This window comes from Oncorhynchus gorbuscha, linkage group LG01, assembly GCF_021184085.1.
Source record: "Oncorhynchus gorbuscha isolate QuinsamMale2020 ecotype Even-year linkage group LG01, OgorEven_v1.0, whole genome shotgun sequence".
Lineage (NCBI taxonomy): Eukaryota > Metazoa > Chordata > Actinopteri > Salmoniformes > Salmonidae > Oncorhynchus > Oncorhynchus gorbuscha.
This window is the reverse complement of record NC_060173.1, coordinates 91,444,034-91,465,806: the sequence shown is the minus strand read 5'-3', so window position 1 is coordinate 91,465,806 and position 21,773 is coordinate 91,444,034. Positions and strand designations below refer to the sequence as shown.

Here is a 21,773-nt window from a genome sequence, read left to right as displayed (position 1 = left end):
ATAAATTTGATTTGATTTGATTTGTTCGGTGCCATTTTAACACCAGTGTATAATCTCAAAACAGTGTACCCTATATCAGTCCACCAAATCCAAGCAGTCTGATTAGTCTATTCTAGGCCTACTTGGAGTAGGCTACACAGTGAGAGTATGTGTAATTTACAATGGCAAGACCAAGACGAATGGATATGCATGCTGTGTTAGAGTTTCTACAAGATGAAAATGACTAAGATGGCGGGGAAGAGTGGATTGTGACATCTATGAGGATTATTATCCTGATTCCTGCTGATTGGCTTTCCATATCTGGGAATGGATCCATACCAGGCAGCAAGTGAGCGAGTGTCGGATAATGTTTTGGATCAGATGGCATGGGTGTACTTGGTGAAAGGATGAACTCGCTGCTACAACATGCTTGATTTGGCTGCTATAAACGCACACGTGTTGTTCAATCAGTGCATGAACAACATCCATGAGCAGGAGGGAGTCGAATAGATTTTTTTAATATATTTTTTATTTTACCTTTATTTAACTAGGCATGTCAGTTAAGAACAAATTCTTATTTTCAATGATGGCCTAGGAACTGTGGGTAACTGCCTGTTCAGGGGCAGAACGACAGATGTGTACCTTGCAAGCTCGGGGATTTGAACTTGCAACCTTTCGGTTACTAGTCCAACGCTCTAACCACTAGGCTGCCCAACTTCATTGTCCATCCAGAACAGACGTTTTCCTTTGGCGTCACCTTCCATTGAAAGGATCACATACTAGTCCATCCTATTGCATACACTAAAAACATAGAGGACATTGCTACATTTACTCACAAATGACCGCTGTCCCAACTGCACTGGATAGATAAATATAGAATATACTGATGCAATTTACATTGTATTTAGTAGTCCAACAGCACAAGGAACAAATTAATGTTTGAACACGTTCTTCTTGGCCATGGCATTCTGAAGCGCCGGCAAGAGGGAAGCATCTCCAACTGAGGGTTTAGAGGGTGGGAGGGGTAGCCAATGACAGCCAGTGTCTTCTTTATGGTTGCCTTGTGGAAAAGACTGGTCAACTGTGCCTGTGGTTGACCAATTACTTTGCTGGCTGTGTTTACTATTTTGGTCAGATTTTCCTTTTGCTCCCCACGCTCAGACTACCATACCAGACTGTCATATTGAACGTGAGGATGCTCTCCACCAAGCTTCTGTACACCCTCTCCAGAACATCCTTACTGACCACAAACCCCTTCAATTTACTGATTAAAAACAGGTGCTGACTTGCTTTAAAAAAAAAAATACAGTCTGCATTCTCTGTGAAACTGAACATGTTATAAATTTGTGTCCGTAGGTATTTGAAATGCTCAACCACCTCCACTGATTGGTCATTCAGAGATAGTAGCTGGGACATTGGCAAGCTCCTTAGTTTCTTTCTCACATTGATGTGGAGGGCACTTGACCGGCATCCTTCTTGGAGGTTGTTGGTCTGTTTAAAATGACATTAGCATCAGAGTCCCAACAGAGCCATGTCGTCCGTGTACTTGAAAAGGCTCACGTTGTTTCCTTGGATCTTCATCTCATTAGTGTAGATGGAGAACCACAATGGTGAAAGGACACACTCTTGTGTTCAGGGTCAGTTCATCAGAGAGGACCCCATTCATGAGGACCCTCTGTGGCCTTTCATCATGAGTCTGGCACACGGGCTACGTGAGTGAGGGCCAAGGCAGCAGAAAAGATTCCACGTGAGCTGTTGCGCAAGCCAAATTGCGCAGAGCTCCCATGGAGGAAAAACTGTAAGGTGGGCAGATGCGCTCGCAACAGAACCCACGACACCGGTTTCAAGCGGCAAGCGAATTGTTGCAATCAAGTGAAAGTGACAAAGACTTGTGGTGACTGTTAGGACAAGGGATAACCGCTACATGAGATCCAACTGTTGCTTGAAGACTCACACCATACTGTAAATATGAGTGAGGCCACAGATAATGTGACCAATAACTGACAATAATAGACTTTTTAACAGATGTCATATTTACAACCCTTATATTCATTATAATGCAATTATTGCGTTTGTGCTGATTTTCACTATTCACAAGCACTGCTTGGCGCCTACACTGATGTTTAGACTACTGATATTTTCTTCATTGACCGGGTGTCTGGCAGTTTGGGTATTTATTTGTTTTGTCGTTTATAAAAAATGATATTTTACTGTGTTACAATGCACATTCTTTTGTTTCATAGTTGTAACAAAGGCACTCCACCAATGAAATAGATTTTTCCACTTTAAATACAGTTTTTGGTGCTTTTTTTGTTTTTACGTAAAGCCTGCACAGTAACATGAACAAATGAAAATGTGTATGTTCTTTCAAATATGTACATTTTGGTATACTAATGTTACCATAAACACAACCAAAAAGGGGTCCAATGAGACCTGACTTTTCTAGTTGAATGGATTTATTAGACTGGTGGCTATTGGTGCTCCTCTCAAGGCTCAGCTATTCTCCTGTTAAATATGCATATGGTCAAATGACCATCATGGTGCTTTGAGGATAAAATGCTGAAAGTTTGTATTTTTTTGTTATATTTGTTATTTGTCTGAAAGTACTGATCAAGTTTAAAATACACACATTTAGGAAAAGTCAGGGACAGGTGGGTTCAAGGTTTTTAGTGAAATTAAGTTATTGAAATTACAAAACTGAAAATGGTCGGATTGGCCGTTTTGGCAGTTCTAGCGTACAGATTATTTTAAAAGAGCTGACCCATCACTCTCAAATAGGGGTCACCAGGTTAATGTTTATCTCCATTCTCTGTCGCTCCCTCCATCATTTTGTGTCTTTCTCACCCCCTCTTGTTCACCCCCCACTCATCTCCTGTTTGGCAAGTTGAATTTAAAGGAAGGGGATGATGGTGTATAGGCAAAAACAGTGAACCACAGAGGGTTATTAAGTGGCTGTTACTCAGCAATCACACTGAGGATTTCCTTTTCCTTACCTCATTCTGTCCCGGTCTCTTTCAGTGTAATTTTCGAATGGCACATCAGGTGTCGTGTCCATCTGGCAAAGGGATAAAGTTTTAGGGTCATGTGGGTAAGTGTATGTGATCTGACAGAAGAAGGTGGCTACAGTATTCCAATCTACTTCTCATGGAATGGAATACACACACACACACACACACACACTGTTCCCAGCTGCTTACCAGGGAGATAGAGAGAGCAAGATAATAAATAGCTGAATAACTGGCAGTAAGAGATGCTCTCTTCGGCAGACAGGTCTTTAATCAGTCTCTCGCTGTGCACCTTCCTCTTATGGAACATTTATGTTTAATCTCCATCCTGAGCAGGAAGAGGAGATTTGACTCTTAATTTGCAATGCTAGACCTGCATAACATGAGCCTTATTGTGGTGTGTGTGTGTGTGTGCGTGCGTGCGTGCGTGCGTGCGTGCGTGCGTGCGTGCGTGCGTCATCCCTACCTGGTCATGATGAGCAGTCTGAATGTGTACTGTCTTCCTCTATGTGGATCAGTGGGGAGCTGAAAGCCTGTCACAATAACACAGAACCCCAGGAAAACCGAATGCTTCTTTAAATAGAATGACGGATGGGATGTTTGCGGTAAACCTCAAGGGATTTAGTCAGTGTATCTCTAGTCTGTCTGTCTTTGTGTGTAGCAGAGACAGAGAATGGAATAAAACCAGCATTTATGTGTATCTATCAACTAGTGTGTATTTGTTACTTTGGTTTGTCTCTCACATCCCTCCACAGAGACTATTCCTTTCCTTTTCCATCTTCTGTTTTCACTCTCTTCCTCTCTCACTCTTCCTCCACCTCTCTTCTCTGGATGTGTCTGTGCTATCAACCATATGCTACATTTTAATCTCTTCTCTCTCCTTCTCTCTGTCCTCTATCTCCCTCCCCTTTCTCTTTTAGGATGATAACTGGGGGGAAACCACCACGGCGGTGACTGGCACCTCAGAGCTTAGTCTATCCCAAGAGGAGGTGGTTGGTCTGGGGAAGAGGTCAGAGGACAGCCTGGGGCAGGGCTGTCGGCGTTACGCTCCCCTAGCTCTGGGCCTCTGTGTGGGGCTACTGGTCCTGGCCACCCCCCTGGCCTTCCTGGTCCTCCCGGCGGTGCTGTGGCCGGCCAGGCTGCAGGCCTGTGGCTCAGCCTGCGAGGGCCTCTTCCTCTCTGTGTCCTGTAAACTTCTCATCCTTCTGCTAGCTGTGTGGGCGATCTTCCTGCGCCAGGCCCGTGCCAGCCTGCCCAGGGTGTGTGTGTACCGAGCCCTCCTGGCCATGCTCACACTGCTGCTCACAATCTCCTACTGGCTGTTCTATGGGGTCCGCATCCTCGACTCACAGGTGTGTATGTTTCATAAACGTGCGTGTGTGTAAATCAAATTGTATTTGTCACATGCACCAAATACAACAGGTGTAGACGTACAGTGAAATGCTTACTTACAAGCCCTTAACCAACAATGCAGTTTAAAAAAAATAAGTGTTAATGTATTTACTAAAATAAACTGAAGTAAAAAATAAAATAAAAACAATAAGAAGAAGAAAATAGAAAAATAACAAATAGTTAAAGAGCAACAATCAAATAATGGTAGCGAAGCTATATACAGGGGATGTCGGTACAGAGTCGATGTGTGGGGGCACCAGGTAGTTGAGGTAATTGAAGTAATATGTACATGTAGGTAGAGGTAAAGTGACTGTGCATAGACAATAAACAGAGAGTAGCAGCAGCGTAAAAATTGGGAGGGGGGGCAATGCAAATAGTCCAGGTAGCCATTTGATTAGCTGTTCAGGAGTCTTATAGCATGGGGGTAGAAGCTGTTAATTAACCTTTTGGACCTAGACTTGGTCCTCCGGTACCGCTTGCCGTGCGGTAGCAGAGAGAATGGTCTATGACTAGGATGGCTGGAGTCTTTGGCAATTTTTAGGGCCTTCCTCTGACACCTCCTGGTATAGAGGTCCTGGTTGGCAGGAAGCTTAGCCCCAGTGATGTACTGGGCTGTTCGCACTACCCTCTGTAATGCCTTGCGGTCAGAGGCCAAGCAGTTGCCATATCAGGCGGTGATGCAACCAGTTGAACCATGCTCTCGATAGTACAACTTTTGAGAATCTGAAGACCCATGCCAAATCTTTTCAGTCTCCTGAGGGGGAATATTTTTTTTCTTTTTTATTTCACCTTTTTTTAACCAGGTAGGCTAGTTGAGAACAAGTTCTCATTTGCAACTGCGACCTGGCCAAGATAAAGCATAGCAGTGTGAACAGACAACAGAGTTACGCATGGAGTAAACAATTAACAAGTCAATAACACAGTAGAAAAAAAGGGGAGTCTATATACAATGTGTGCAAAAGGCATGAGGAGGTAGGCGAATAATTACAATATTGCAGATTAACACTGGAGTGATAAATGATCAGATGATCATGTACAGGTATTACATGATATTGGTGTGCAAAAGAGCAGAAAAGTAAATAAATAAAAACTGTGGGGATGAGGTTGGTGAAAATGGGTGGGCTATTAACCAATAGATGATGTTTGAAGTTGGTGAGGGAGATAAGTCTCCAACTTCAGCGATTTTTGCAATTCGTTCCAGTCACAGGCAGCAGAGTACTGGAACGAAAGGCGGCCGAATGAGGTGTTGGCTTTAGGGATGATCAGTGAGATACACCTGCTGGAGCGCGTGCTACGGATGGGTGTTGCCATCGTGACCAGTGAACTGAGATAAGGCGGAGCTTTACCTAGCATGGTCTTGTAGATGACCTGGAGCCAGTGGGTCTGGCGACGAATATGTAGCGAGGGCCAGCCGACTAGAGCATACAAGTAGCAGTGGTGGGTAGTATAAGGTGCTTTAGTGACAAAACGGATGGCACTGTGATAAACTGCATCCAGTTTGCTGAGTAGAGTGTTGGAAGCAATTTTGTAGATGACATCGCCGAAGTCGAGGATCGGTAGGATAGTCAGTTTTACTAGGGTAAGCTTGGCAGCTTGGTCGAGGGCAGTCAGGTCTGGAGTGAACCAAGGGCTGTATCTGTTCTTAGTTCTGCATTTTTTGAACGGAGCATGCTTATCTAAAATGGTGAGGAAGTTACTTTTAAAGAATGACCAGGCATCCTCAACTGACGGGATGAGGTCAATGTCCTTCCAGGATACCCGGGCCAGGTCGATTAGAAAGGCCTGCTCACAGAAGTGTTTTAGGGAGCGTTTGACAGTGATGAGGGGTGGTCGTTTGACTGCGGCACCGTAGCGGATACAGGCAATGAGGCAGTGGTCGTTGAGATCCTGGTTGAGGACAGCGGAGGTGTATTTGGAGGGCCAGTTGGTCAGGATGACGTCTATGAGGGTGCCCTTGCTTACAGAGTTAGGGTTGTACCTGGTGAGTTCCTTGATGATTTGTGTGAGATTGAGGGCATCTAGCTAAGATTGTAGGACTGCCGGGGTGTTAAGCATATCCCAGTTTAGGTCACCTAAAGAACAAAGTCTGAAGCTAGATGGGGGGCAATCAATTCAAAAATGGTGTCCAGGGCACAGCTGGGAGCTGAGGGGGGTCGGTAGCAGGCGGCAACAGTGAGAGACTTATTGCTGGAGAGAGTAATTTTCAGAATTAGTAGTTCGAACTGTTTGGCCTACCACTGTTGTCATGGACCTGGAAAGTATGACATTACTTTGCAGGCTATCTCTGCAGTAGACTGTAACTCCTCCCCCTTTGGCAGTTCTATCTTGACGGAAGATGTTATAGTTGGGTATGGAAATCTCTGAATTTTTGGTGGCCTTCCTGAGCCAGGATTCAGACACGGCAAGGACATCAGGGTTAGCAGAGTGTGCTAAAGCAGTGAGTAAAACAAACTTAGGGAGGAGGCTTCTGATGTTGACATGCATGAAACCAAGGCTTTTTCGATCACAGAAGTCAACAAATGAGGGTGCCTGGGGACATGCAGGGCCTGGGTTTACCTCCACATCACCTGCGGAACAGAGAAGGAGTAGTCTGAGAGCGTCTGGTCAGCGGGGTGGTGGCACCGGGATCCTCATCTCTCCCAAGTGGTCATTCTCTCTTTCTCCCCTTACCCATCTGTCTATCGCCTCCTTTGAATTCCATGCTGTCACAGTCACTAGCCCTTTCAAGCTTAACATCCTTATCATTTATCGCCCTCCAGGTTCCCTCGGAGAGTTCATCAATGAGCTTGATGCCTTGATAAGCTCCTTTCCTGAGGACGGCTCACCTCTCACAGTTCTGGGCGACTTTAACCTCCCCACGTCTACCTTTGACTCCTTCCTCTCTGCCTCCTTCTTTCCACTCCTCTCCTCTTTTGACCTCACCCTCTCACCTTCCCCCCCTACTCACAAGGCAGGCAATACGCTCGACCTCATCTTTACTAGATGCTGTTCTTCCACTAACCTCATTGCAACTCCCCTCCAAGTCTCCGACCACTGCCTTGTATCCTTTTCCCTCTCGCTCTCATCCAACACCTCCCACACTGCCCCTACTCGGATGGTATCGCGCCGTCCCAACCTTCGCTCTCTCTCCCCCGCTACTCTCTCCTCTTCCATCCTATCATCTCTTCCCTCCGCTCAAACCTTCTCCCACCTATCTCCTGATTCTGCCTCCTCAACCCTCCTCTCCTCCCTCTCTGCATCCCTTGACTCTCTATGTCCCCTATCCTCCAGGCCGGCTCGGTCCTCCCCTCCCGCTCCGTGGCTCGATGACTCATTGCGAGCTCACAGAACAGGGCTCCGGGCAGCCGAGCGGAAATGGAGGAAAACTCGCCTCCCTGCGGACCTGGCATCCTTTCACTCCCTCCTCTCTACATTTTCCTCCTCTGTCTCTGCTGCTAAAGCCACTTTCTACCACGCTAAATTCCAAGCTTCTGCCTCTAACCCTAGGAAGCTCTTTGCCACCTTCTCCTCCCTCCTGAATCCTCCGCCCCCTCCCCCCCCTCCTCCCTCTCTGCAGATGACTTCGTCAACCATTTTGAAAAGAAGGTCGACGACATCCGATCCTCGTTTGCTAAGTCAAACGACACCGCTGGTTCTGCTCACACTGCCCTACCCTATGCTCTGACCTCTTTCTCCCCTCTCTCTCCAGATGAAATCTCGCGTCTTGTGACGGCCGGCCGCCCAACAACCTGCCCGCTTGACCCTATCCCCTCCTCTCTTCTCCAGACCATTTCCGGAGACCTTCTCCCTTACCTCACCTCGCTCATCAACTCATCCCTGACCGTTGGCTACGTCCCTTCCGTCTTCAAGAGAGCGAGAGTTGCACCCCTTCTGAAAAAACCTACACTCGATCCCTCCGATGTCAACAATTACAGACCAGTATCCCTTCTTTCTTTTCTCTCCAAAACTCTTGAACGTGCCGTCCTTGGCCAGCTCTCCCGCTATCTCTCTCTGAATGACCTTCTTGATCCAAATCAGTCAGGTTTCAAGACTAGTCATTCAACTGAGACTGCTCTCCTCTGTATCACGGAGGCGCTCCGCACTGCTAAAGCTAACTCTCTCTCCTCTGCTCTCATCCTTCTAGATCTATCGGCTGCCTTCGATACTGTGAACCATCAGATCCTCCTCTCCACCCTCTCCGAGTTGGGCATCTCCGGCGCGGCCCACGCTTGGATTGCGTCCTACCTGACAGGTCGCTCCTACCAGGTGGCGTGGCGAGAATCTGTCTCCTCACCACGCGCTCTCACCACTGGTGTCCCCCAGGGCTCTGTTCTTGGCCCTCTCCTATTCTCGCTATACACCAAGTCACTTGGCTCTGTCATAACCTCACATGGTCTCTCTTATCATTGCTATGCAGACGACACACAATTAATCTTCTCCTTTCCCCCTTCTGATGACCAGGTGGCGAATCGCATCTCTGCATGTCTGGCAGACATATCAGTGTGGATGACGGATCACCACCTCAAGCTGAACCTCGGCAAGACGGAGCTGCTCTTCCTCCCGGGGAAGGACTGCCCGTTCCATGATCTCGCCATCACGGTTGACAACTCCACTGTGTCCTCCTCCCAGAGCGCCAAGAACCTTGGTGTGATCCTGGACAACACCCTGTCGTTCTCAACTAACATTAAGGCGGTGGCCCGTTCCTGTAGGTTCATGCTCTACAACATCCGCAGAGTACGACCCTGCCTCACACAGGAAGCGGCGCAGGTCCTAATCCAGGCACTTGTCATCTCCCGTCTGGATTACTGCAACTCGCTGTTGGCTGGGCTCCTGCCTGTGCCATTAAACCCCTTCAACTCATCCAGAACGCCGCAGCCCGTCTGGTGTTCAACCTTCCCAAGTTCTCTCACGTCACCCCGCTCCTCCGTTCTCTCCACTGGCTTCCAGTTGAAGCTCGCATCCGCTACAAGACCATGGTGCTTGCCTACGGAGCTGTGAGGGGAACGGCACCTCAGTACCTCCAGGCTCTGATCAGGCCCTACACCCAAACAAGGGCACTGCGTTCATCCACCTCTGGCCTGCTCGCCTCCCTACCACTGAGGAAGTACAGCTCCCGCTCAGCCCAGTCAAAACTGTTCGCTGCCCTGGCCCCCCAATGGTGGAACAAACTCCCTCACGACGCCAGGACAGCGGAGTCAATCACCACCTTCCGGAGACACCTGAAACCCCACCTCTTTAAGGAATACCTAGGATAGGTTAAGTAATCCCTCTCACCCCACCCCCCCCTAAGTTTTAGATGCACTATTGTTAAGTGACTGTCCCACTGGATGCCATAAGGTGAATGCACCAATTTGTAAGTCGCTCTGGATAAGAGCGTCTGCTAAATGACTTAAATGTAAATGTAAATGTAGTATGAGGGTGCGGCTAAAGGCTATCAAAACTGGTTGCCTAGAGCGTTGGGGACAGAGAATAAGAGGAGCAGGTTTCTGGGCATGGTAGAATATATTCAGGGCATAATGCGCAGACGGGTATGGTGGGGTGCGGGTATGGCGGAGGTAAGCCCAGGCACTTGGTGATGATGAGAGAGGTTTTATCTCTGGACATGCTGGTTGTAATGGGTGAGGTCACCGCATATGTGGGAGGTGGGACAAAGGAGGTATCAGGGGTATGAGGAGTGGGACTAGGGGCTCCATTGTGAACTAAAACAATGATAACTAACCTGAGCAATAGTATACAAGGCATATTGACATTTGAGAGAGACATACAGCGAGGCATACAGTAATCATAGGTGTTGAATTGGGAAAGCTAGCTAAAACAGTGGGTGAGACAACAGCTAATCAGCTAGCACAACAACAGCAGGTAAAATGGCATTGACTAGGCAACGGGGCCGATAAATAAAACCATCAAGCAGAATGGAGTACCGTGATTAATGGACAGTCCAGCGTGCATCAGCTATGTAGCCAAGTGATCAGAGTCCAGGGGGCAGCGGTGGATGGGGCAGGGGGGCTGGACTGGCGAGTGTTATCCAGGTTAAAAAACTAACAATGACTAAATAGCTTGTAGCTAGTTAGCTGGTTATCTTCTGGAGCTTCTTGAGTGTGTTTTAAAAATAATAGCTATTCCGTATCACATTGGGTGAGGCAGGTTTCCGGAAGGTATAAACACATTTTTAAAAAATCGGGAAGAGATAGAAAGTACATATGGGCCACTGCGTGTTTGGGACGCGGCGATGCAGACGGTTAGCAGGCCTGTGCTAACAAGCTAACAGATTAGCAGGCCGGAGTAAACAAGGTAGTAGTTAGCGGACCTGGGCTAAACAAGCTAGCAGTTAGCATGCCGAATTAGCAAGCAAGGAGATAGCGAGGGCTAGAGAGTTAGCCTTTGGGGGACATCGCGATGGGGTGAGTCTGTTTATTCCTCTTCATGTGGTGACTTCGATAGACCGGTCGTGGGTCCGGGTAATTGTAGCCCAGGAGTATGCTACGGTGGCAGCACAGAAGCTCTAGCTCTCGATAGCTAGTTGTGAAAATCCAGCTGAAAAATGTTCCGTTTGCGGTGGGAATCCGGGGATAAAAAAATAAATAGGTCCGTTATGCTCTGGTTCGCGTCGCGTTGTTCGAACTGGCGAGAGCTTTCTGAGCTAAAGGTTAGCTGATGACCGGTTAGCTGAAGGCCGCTAGCATAGCTGGTGGTTAGCTGGCTAGCTTCAGTTGAGGGGTTCCGGTTCCGAAGTAAATATAAATACTTTAGGAAAAGTAGCTACATTGGGTGAGGCGGGTTGCAGGAGAGTATTTGGAAGCATAGGTTGTGCAAAATGTTTTTAAAGATATGCGAAGAAAATATCTAAAACGAAAAAGAGACGATACGACAGGACGACTTAATGCTACGCCATCTTGGAAACCATGCGTTGTTGTGCCCTCTTCATGACTGTCTTGGTATGTTTGGACCATGATAGTTCATTAGTCCATAATCATCTCCTTTGTCTTGATCACGTTGAGGGACAGGTTCTTGTCCTGGCACCACACTCCCAGGTCTCTGACGACCTCCGTATAGGCTGTCTCATCGTTGTCGGTGATCAGGCCTACCACTGTTGTCATCTACAAACTTAATGATGGTGTTGGAATTGTGCCTGGCCATTCAGTCCTGGGTGAACAGGGAGTACAGGAGGGGACTGTGCATGCACACCTGAGGGGCCCCTGTGTTGAGAATCAGCGTGGCAGATGTTGTTACCTACCCTTACCACTTGGGGGCGGCCCTTCAGGAAGTCCAGGATCCAGTTGCAGAGGGAGGTGTTTAGTCCCAGGGTCCTTAGCTTAGTGATGAGATTTGAGGTTACTATGGTGTTGAACGCTGAGCTGTAGTCAATGAACGGAATTCTTACGTAGGGGTTCCTTTTGTCCAGGTGGGAAAGGGCAGTGTGGAGTGCAATAGAGATTGCATCATCTGTGGATCTGTTGGGGCGGTATGCAAATTGGAGTGGGTCTAGGGTTTCTGGGATAGTGTTATTGATGTGAGCCATGACCTTTCAAAGCACATCATGGCTACAGACGTGAGTGCTACAGGTCAGTATTAATTTAGACAGATTACCTTTGTGTTCTTGGGCACAGGGACTATGGTGGTCTGCTTGAAACATGTTGGTATTACAGACTCAGTCAGGGACAGGTTGAAAATGTCAGTGAAGACACTTCAAATGCCATTTTATTTGGTCACATACACATGGTTAGCAGATGTTAACTTCTTATGGCTGGGGGCAGTATTGAGTAGCTTTGATGAATAAGGTGCCCAGAGTAAACTGCCTGCTACTCAGTCCCAGTTGCTAATATATGCATATTATTAGTATATTTGGATAGAAGTTTCTACAATTCTACAACTATTTGAATGATGTATGTGAGTATATAACAGAACTCATAAGGAAGTGGGAAATCTGAGGTTGGTTGTTTTTCAACTCATTCCCTATTGAAGATACAGTTGGATATTGGTCATGTTGCACATCCTAAGGCTTCCACTAGATGTCAACAGTCTCCAGAACCTTGTTTGATGCTTCTACTGTAAAGGAGGGGCTCATAAGGGCCCTTTGAGTCAGTGGTCTGGCAGAGTGCCACAAGCTCGTGATGCTCGTTCACTTGAGAGTTAGCTTGCGTTCCATTGCTTTTCTACAGACAAAGGAATTCTCCAGTTGGAACATTATTGAAGATTGATGTTAAAAACATCCTAAAGATTGATTCTATACATCGTTTGACATGTTTCACTGGCTGTTGTCATGTCGATCCCGTTAGCGGGATCTCAGCCTTAAGACGTTTTTAATGTGAGTGTAGCGAAATGATTGTGCTTCTAGTTCTGACAGTGCAGTAATATCTAACAAGTAATCTAACAATTCCACAACTACCTATTACACACAATCTAAAGGGATGGAATAAGAATATGTACATATATGGGTGAGCGATGACCGAGTGGCATTGGCAAGATGCAATAGATGGTATAAAATTCAGTATATACATATGAGATGAGTAATGCAAGATATGTAAACATTATTAAAGTGGCATTATTAAAGTGACTAGAGATCCATTTTTTAAAAAGTGACCAATGATTTCAAATCTGTATGTAGGCAGCAGCCTCTCTGTTTTAGTGATGGCTGTTTAACAGTCTGATGGCCTTGAGATTGAAAAACAGCTTCTGTCTCTCGGTCCCAGCTTTGAGGCCCCTGTACTGACCTCGCCTTCTGGATGGTAGCGGGGTGTCAAGCAGTGGCTTGGGTGAACTTTTTGGCCTCCTGTGACATTGGGTACTGTAGGTGTCCTGGAGGGCAGGTGGTTTGCCCTCCCCCTGGAGAGCCCTGCGGTTATGGGCGGTGCAGTTGCCGTACCAGGCGGTGATACAGCCCGACAGGATGCTCTCAATGCCAGTTGGTTAACGCATGCTCAGAGTACCCTTCCTGGTAATCTGTCTGCCCTGCGGCCTTGTGAACTTAGACCTGTTTAAAGGTCTTACTCATATTGTCTATGGAGATCGTGATCACACGCCTAGTTAAATAAAGGTTAAATAAATCAAATAAAATCACACAGTTGTCCGGAACAGCTGGTGCTTAAATGCATGCTTCAGTGTTGCTTGCCTTCAAGCGAGCATAGAAGTCATTTAGCTCGTCTGGTAGGCTCGTGTCACTGGGCAGCTCACGGCTGTGCTTCCCTTTGTTGTCCGTAATAATTTGCAAGCCTTGCCACGTCCGATGAGCGTCAGAGCTGGTGTAGTACGATTCAATCTTAGTCCTGTATTGACGCTTTGCCTGTTTGATGGTTTGTCCGAGGGCATAGCGGGATTTCTTAAAAGCTTCCGGGTTAGAGTCCCGCTCCTTGAGAGCGGCAGCTCTACCCTTTAGCTCAGTGCGGATGTTGCCTGTAATCCATGGCTTCTGGTTGGGGTATGTATGTACGGTCACCGTGGGGACGATGTAATCGATGCACTTATTGATGAAGCCAGTGACCAATGTGGTGTACTCCTCAATGCCATCGGAGGAATCCCAGAACATATTCCAGTCTGTGCTAGCAAAACAGTCCTGTACCTTAGCATCTGCGTCATCTGACCACTTACGTGTTGATCTAGTCACTGGTACTTCCTGCTTTAGTTTTTGCTTGTAAGCAGGAATCAGGAGGATAGAATTATGGTCAGATTTGTCAAATGGAGGGTGAGGGAGAGCTTTGTATGCATCTCTGTGTGTGGAGTTAAGGTGGTCTAGAGTTAAAAATAAAAATAAATCAATAATTTTTTTACCTCTGGTTGCACATGTAACATGCTGGTAGAAATGAGGTCAAAAGGATTTAAGTTTCCCTGCATTAAAGTCCCCGGCCACCTCTGGATGAGCTTTTTCATGCAACTTGCAAACGTGTGTGTGTGTTTCCAGGATGAAGACTACCAGGGTATCGTCCAGTTTGCTGTGTCTCTGGTGGACTCTCTGCTGTTTGTCCACTACCTGGCCATTGTTCTGCTGGAGCTCAGACAGCTCCAGCCCTGCTACAGCCTGTGTGTTATACGCTCCACTGACGGAGAGACACGCTACTACAACCTGGGACAGCTCAGGTAATACAAACACACTCTCATCCACACATACACACACTCAAAACCAACTGAAATATGATGTAGAGAAATTCAATAATTTCATAAGCATCTTAACATATCAAGCAAATCCATGCTGCTACAATCTCTTGCTAAAATGATGCAGCTGACTGTAGCAAAGTCATTGATCTTCCAGCAATATGAACTCTGTCTGTGTACAACAGTAGAGCCTCAGGGATCTGGCTAGTGTACTTATTGTGGCCCTGATGATCTGAGTAACCCTGTTGCGTCCACTATTGCCACTTAGCAGAAGCCAGTCAGCTGATCAATCAGCTAGCAGAAACATCTACAGATAATCAGACTATTAAAGAATGCCTTCAGAATGCCGTGTGTGTGTGTGTGTGTGTGTGTGTGTGTGTGTGTGTGTGTGTGTGTGTGTGTGTGTGTGTGTGTGTGTGTGTGTGTGTGTGTGTGTGTGTGTGTGTGTGTGTGTGTGTGTGTGTGTGTGTGTGTCATGAGACACTGTTGAACTGTGAGTAGTTGGAGACTTATGTCCAAGGGGAAGAGTGGCAGTATTTTAGTTACTAAATCACCCAGAATGCTCCAGTCCTTACACTCAGGGGGGCTGTTCTGGGAGTTGGGGCAGGGGCCTGAGAAAAGGGGTCCGTTTTGATTGATTATGATGAATTCTCTCTCGAGTAACTGATCTAAGGTCAGCTTTGTGTTTTCCCCTTTAACGGTTAGGGTTTGTGGAAGACAAACTTATCCTGGATCTGTGCCTTCGGACAACTTCTACCCAGAGCTGTGCTGGATGATTCCTCACCAAACTAGAACAAAACAACATCATGATTTTGGGGATTTTCACAAAATGTAATCCATAGAAGGATTACATTTTTATTATTTGTTCAATCAATACGCAGAATAAACAGCAGTGGACAAATGATAAATGCCTTGTCAGTGCAACCCAAAATAAAACCCACTCCATGGATTGTTGACATATTTGCAATTTTTATCTTAAAGCGTAATTGAGAGAATTGATTGAAGTTGGAGTATTTGTGACATTTAGGCCTTACCCAGGCCTCCTTTAAGTCTCCATAATGTTTCATCTGTAGGTGCACAATTCAATAGTTGATGTCATATGAAGCCTTACGGCTTGTACTTTACAAGTAGTATTTTGATTTCAAACATTTTTTTTGTAATGAATATTGAATGTCAACATGAATCTTGAAAATATATTTTATTATTACTGACATATCAACGTTCTATAGTGGGATTTCTGCTAGTTTTAAAATCAACAGTGAAGAGGCGACTCTGGAATGCTGGCCTTCTAGGCAGATTTCCTCTGTCCAGTGTCTGTGTTCTTTTGCCCATCTTAATCTTTTATTTTTATTGGCCAGACTGAGAAATGGCTTTTTCTTTGCATCTGCCTAGAAGGCCAGCATCCCTGAGTCGCCTCTTCACTGTTGACATTGATACTGGTGTTTTGTGGGTGCTATTTAATAAAGCTGCCAGTTGAGGACTTGTGAGGCGTCTGTTTCTCAAACTAGACACTCTCTAATGTACTTGTCCTCTTGCTCAGTTGTTCACCGGGGCCTCCCATTCCTCTTTCTATTCTGATTAGAGCCAGTTTGCGCTGTTCTGTGAAGGGAGTAGTACACAGTGTTGCACAAGATCTTCAGTTTCTTGGCAATTTCTCACATGGAATAGCCTTCAATTCTCAGAACAAGAATATAGTTTCAGAAACAAGTTCTTTGTTTCTAGCCGTTTTGAGCCTGTAATCGAACCCACAAATGCTGATGCTCCAGATACTCAACTAGTCTAAAGAAGGCCGGTTTTATTGCTTCTTTAATCAGAACAACAGTTTTCAGCTGTGCTAACTTAATTGCAAATGGGTTTTCTAATGATCAAGCCTTTTGATAAATTTGGATTAACTAACACAACGTGCCATTGGAACACAGGAGTGATGGTTGATGATAATGGACCTCTGTACACCTACAAATTCCATTAAAAATCTGCCGTTTCCAGCTACAATAGTCATTTACAACATTAACAATGTGTACACTGCATTTCTGATCAATTTGATGTTATTTTAATGGACAACAACAAGGACATTTCGAAGTGACCCCAAACTTTTGAACGGTAGTGTACATTGGCATATTAGGCAATGTAACCAATCACAGCCCTACTTTTAATTGTATCATTGCACATCCTGCAAATCACAAAGAAAGGGCCACCATTTTGAATCTGTTTTCCCATTCACTCTGTTGGTAATGCTGACAAATTGGATCATAACTCTAAACGTAGCGGAGATCGCACTCTGGAACTTTGATATGCACTTAAGATTATATTATGTTCAACAATATATAGAACATTTTGCCAAATATATATCTTTTTTGTTCCAATTTATATTTGACAATGTTCATACATTTAATATAAGAAAGTTACTGAAATCAAGATTCTACTCATTACAGAGCAAGAAGCAAAGCTTTATATGACACCAACTTTTACTTGTGGCACCAACAGAGGAACCATTATGGAGTCTTAAAACCTCTTAAGGATCGGACCCTTTAAAAAAAAATATCTCCTATAATCACATACCCAAATCTAACTGCCCGTAGCTCAGGACGTGAAGCAAGAATATGCATATTCATGATCACATTTGAAAGGAAACATTTTGAAGTTTGTGGAAATGTGAAATGAATGTAGGGAGCACTGTATGACAGCCCTGGTCTGCAATCGTCTGGTCTGGGGGAGTAGTGTAGATATAAGGCATGCTGTAATGGACTATCTACTTCTTTTCTGACCTTTTCTTATAATCCATCTGTTCTCTCTACCCTCCTCTTATGCTTCTCTCTCTCTCTCTTTCAAGGGGCTTTATTGGCATGGGAAACGTATGTTAACATTGCCAAAGCAAGTGAAGTAGATAATAAACAATACAAATGACCTCAGATTTTATTTAAATTGTAGAACTCCACAAGTCTGGTTCATTCTTTTCAGCAATTTACAAATGAACAGTAAACATTACACTCACAGAAGTTCAAAAATAATAAAGACATTACAAATGTCATTATGTACAGTATTGTACAGTAATTATGGGTTGTAAATTTACACTGGTTGACCTTTTCTTGTGGCAACAGGTCACAAATCTTGCTGCTGTTATGTCACACTGTGGTATTCCACCCAGTAGATATGGGAGTTTATCAACTTTGGGTTTGTTTTCGAATTCTTTGTGGTTCTGTGTAATCTGAGGGAAATACAGTTGAAGTCGGAGGTTTACATACACTTAGGTTGGAGTCATTAAAACTAGTTTTTCAACCACTCCACAAATTTCTTGTTAACAAACTATAGCTTTGGCAAGTTGGTTAGAACATCTACTTTGTGCATGACACAAGTAATTTTTCCAACAATTGTTTACAGACAGATTACTCCATTTAGAATTCACCTTATCACAATTCCAGTGGGTCAGAAGTTTACATACACTAAGTTGACTGTGCCTTTAAACAGCTTGGACAATTCCAGAAGATGTCATGGCTTTAGAAGCTTCTGATAGGCTAATTGACATCATTTGAGTCAATTGGAGGTGTACCTGTGGATGTATTTCAAGGCCAACCTTCAAACTCTGTGCCTCTTTGCTTGACATCATGGGGAAATCAAAAGAAATCAGCTAAGACCTCAGATTTAAAAAAAAAAAAATTGTAGAACTCCACAAGTCTGGTTCATCCTTTTCAGCAATTTCCAAATGCCTGAATGGACCACATTCTGTACAAACAATAGTACGCAAGTATAAACACCATGGGACCACGCAGCCGTCATAGCGCTCAGGAAGGAGACGCGTTCTGTCTCCTAGAGGTGAACGTACTTTGGTGCGAAAAGTGCAAATCAATCCCAGAACAACAGCAAAGGACCTTGTAAAGATGCTGGAGGAAACAGGTACAAAAGTATCTATATCCATAGTAAAACGAGTCCTATAATGACATAACCTGAGAGGCCGCTCAGCAAGGAAGAAGCAACTGCTCCAAAACCGCCATTAAAAAAGCCAGACTACGGTTTGAAACTGCACATGGGGACAAAGATCGTACGTTTTGGAGAAATGTCCTCTGGTCTGATGAAACAAAAATAGAACTGTTTGGCCGTAATGACCATCGGTAATCTGTAATCTGCATTTTTGGACACCGATCATGGCCGATTACATTGCACTCCACGAGGAGACTGTGTGGCAGGCTGACTACCTGTTATGCGATTGTAGCAAGGAGCCACGGTAAGATGCTAGCTAGCATTAAACGTATCTTTATAAATAAATAAAAATCCATCTTAACATAATCACTAGTTAACCACAAATGGTTGATGATATTCCTAGTTTATCTAGCGTGTCCTGTGTTGCATATAATCAATGTGATGCCTGTTAATTTATCATTGAATCACAGCCTACTTTGCCAAACGGGTGATTTTAAAAAGCGCATTCGTGAAAAAAGTATTTAGTGAAATCAATACACAAGTATATATTTTTAAACCTGCATATTTAGTTAATATTGCCTGCTAACATGAATTTCTAGGGAAATTGTGTCACTTCTCTTGCGTTCTGTGCAACAAAGTCAGGGTATATGAAGCAATTTGGGCCGCCTGGCTCACTGCGAACTGTGAAGACTATTTCTTCCTAACAAAGATAGCTAACTTCGCCAAACAGGGGATGATTTAACAAAAGCGCATTTGTGGAAAAAGCATAATCGTTGCACGAATGTACCAAACCATAAACATCAATGCCTTTCTTAAAATCAATACACAGAAGTAATATATTTAAACCTGCATATTTAGTTAAAATCAATGTATGTTAGCAGGCAATCTTAAACTAGGGAAACTGTGTCAATTCTCTTGTGTTCAATGCACGCAGAGTCATGGTATATGCAACAGTTTGGGCCGCCTGGCTCGTTGCGAACTAATTTGCCAGAATTTGTACGTAATTATGACATAACATTGAAGGTTGTGCAATGTAACAGCAATATTTAGACTCATGGATGCCACCCGTTAGATAAAAATGGAACGGTTCCGTATTTCACTGAAAGAATAAACGTTTTATTTTCAAAATTATTGTTTCCAGATTTGACCATATTAATGACCTAAGGCTCGTTTTCTGTGTGTTATTATGTTATAATTAAGTCTATGATTTGGATAGAGCAGTCTGACTGAGCGATGGTAGGCAGCGGCAGGCTCGTAAGCATTCATTCAGACAGCACGTTCATGCGTTTGCCAGCAGCTCTTCGCAATGCTTCAAGCATTGAGCTGTTTATGACTTCAAGCCTATCAACTCCCGAGATTAGGCTGGTGTAACTGCACACTAGTAGCGTTTCAAACGTCACACACTGAGACTTGGAGTAGTTGTTCCCCTTGCTCTGCAAGGGCCGCGGCTTTTGTGGAGCGATGGGTAACGCTGCTTTGAGGGTGGCTGTTGTCGATGTGTTCCTGGTAGCCCAGGTAGGGGTGAGGAGAGGGACGGAAGCTATACTGTTTCACTGGCAATACTGAAGTGCCTATAAGAACATCCAATAGTCAAAGGTATATGAAATACAAATGGTATAGAGAGAAATAGTCCTATAATTCCTATAATAACTACAACCTAAAACTTCTTACCTAGGAATATTGAAGACTCTGTTCTGAGCATGGAACTTAAACTTTAGCTTTTTTACATGGCACATATTGCACTTTTGCGTTCTTCTTCAACACTTTGTTTTTGCATTATTTAAACCAAATTGAACATGTTTCATTATATATTTGAGGCAAAAAAAAAGTAAATTGATGTATTATATTAAGTTAAAATAAAAGTGTTCATTCAGTATAATTGTAATTGTCATTATTACAAATAAATAAAAATTGGCCGATTTTAATCGGTATCGTTTTTTTGGGGGGGTCTTCCAATAATCTGTATCGGCATTGAAAATCATAATTGGTCACCCTCTAGTTTACCCATACATCTCCATTTTGGATAGATCATTCTTTGTTGTTGTTTGTTTAGTGGTTTCCAATTTTCCCAGAAGTGTTTAGAGTCTATGGACATACCCAGCGTGCGACAAAGCTGCAACATGTTTTTGTTTTATGTTGTGATATTGCCTAGGGAGGAATATGGGGGAGGGAATGCTGTCACCTCCAGGCAGGTGTTGGTCCCCCCCTGTGTGCTGAGTGTGTCAGGTTCTTGTCCGGTTCTGGCATTTAGGTCGCCACAGACTAGTACATGTCCCTGGGCCTGGAAATGATTGATTTCCCCCTCTAGGATGGAGAACCGAAAGGTTGCAAGTTCAGATCCCCGAGCTGACAAGGTACAAAATCTGTCGTTCAGCCCCTGAACAGGCAGTTAACCCACTGTTCCTAGGCCGTCATTGAAAATAAGAATTTGTTCTTAACTGACTTGACTAGTAAAATAAAGGTAAAAAATAAGCTGTCTTCATTAAAGTATGGGGTTCTAGTGGGGGGGATATAGGTAGCACACAGGACATTTTTCTCTGAGATAATTTATTTTTGAATTTCTAGACAAATGTCAAATGTTCCTGTTTTGAATAATTTAATGAAGTGAGTTAGGTCTGCTCTATACCAAATTAGCATACCCCCTGAGTCCCTTCCCTGTTTCACACCTGGTAGTTTGGTGGATGGGACTACCAGCTCTCTGTAACCTAGAGGGCAACCAGTGGGTCCATCTCCTCTATACCAGGTTTCTTGTAGGATGACAATGTCTGTATTTCTGATTTCTTTGATGAAGTCCAGGTTTCTGCTCTTTTAGGGTCCGTCTCCTCGATGACCTCAGGCCTTGGATATTCTCGAATGAGAGTGAAAGCTTTGTGTTCCATGACATGTCCAATGTTGTGTGGTTTGGCCTCAGACATGTCATTGGCTTGTGCTAGTGTAAGAGTGGGGGTTGTTCCTGTTTGCCTGCTCATGGCCTGGGCGTTTGTGTGACTTCCATTTTTATTTTTTATTTTATTTCACCTTTATTTAACCAGGTAGGCTAGTTGAGAACAAGTTCTCATTTGCAACTGCGACCTGGCCAAGATAAAGCATAGCAGTGTGAACAGACAACACAGAGTTACACATGGAGTAAACAATTAACAAGTTGAGGGGTGGGGTGCATGGGGTGGGCAGGAGGGGCATAGATCTGATCTGAGAGGGTCTAAATGGGGTGTGGGCATGGTTGACTTGGGGGTTGTTGATTGGTTGGGGTGGGGGTGTGTATGTGGCTGGTGGTGTTGTGGTCTGGATGTAGGTCCTGATCTGTTGCTCCTGTGTGAAGTGTTGGGGCTGCGCTTGAGAGTGATGTCCTTTAGAGTCCAGGCGAAGTAGGGCACTGCTGCCTTGTATAGGTGGACCTGGTCATAGAGGCTGTTCAAG

The 21,773-nt window shown here is 44.7% G+C and overlaps 1 protein-coding gene across 1 annotated transcript in view; it reads left to right on the top strand.

The window, feature by feature from the left end:
- The window catches only part of LOC124045860 (vang-like protein 1), a 66,170-nt gene that overhangs the window by 34,481 nt on the left and 9,916 nt on the right, over positions 1 to 21,773 (top strand). The window contains exons 4-5 of the mRNA XM_046365602.1: positions 3,905 to 4,336; positions 14,251 to 14,426. Coding sequence (XP_046221558.1) covers positions 3,905 to 4,336; positions 14,251 to 14,426 — 608 coding nt within the window. The remainder of the gene's footprint in view (positions 1 to 3,904; positions 4,337 to 14,250; positions 14,427 to 21,773) is intronic.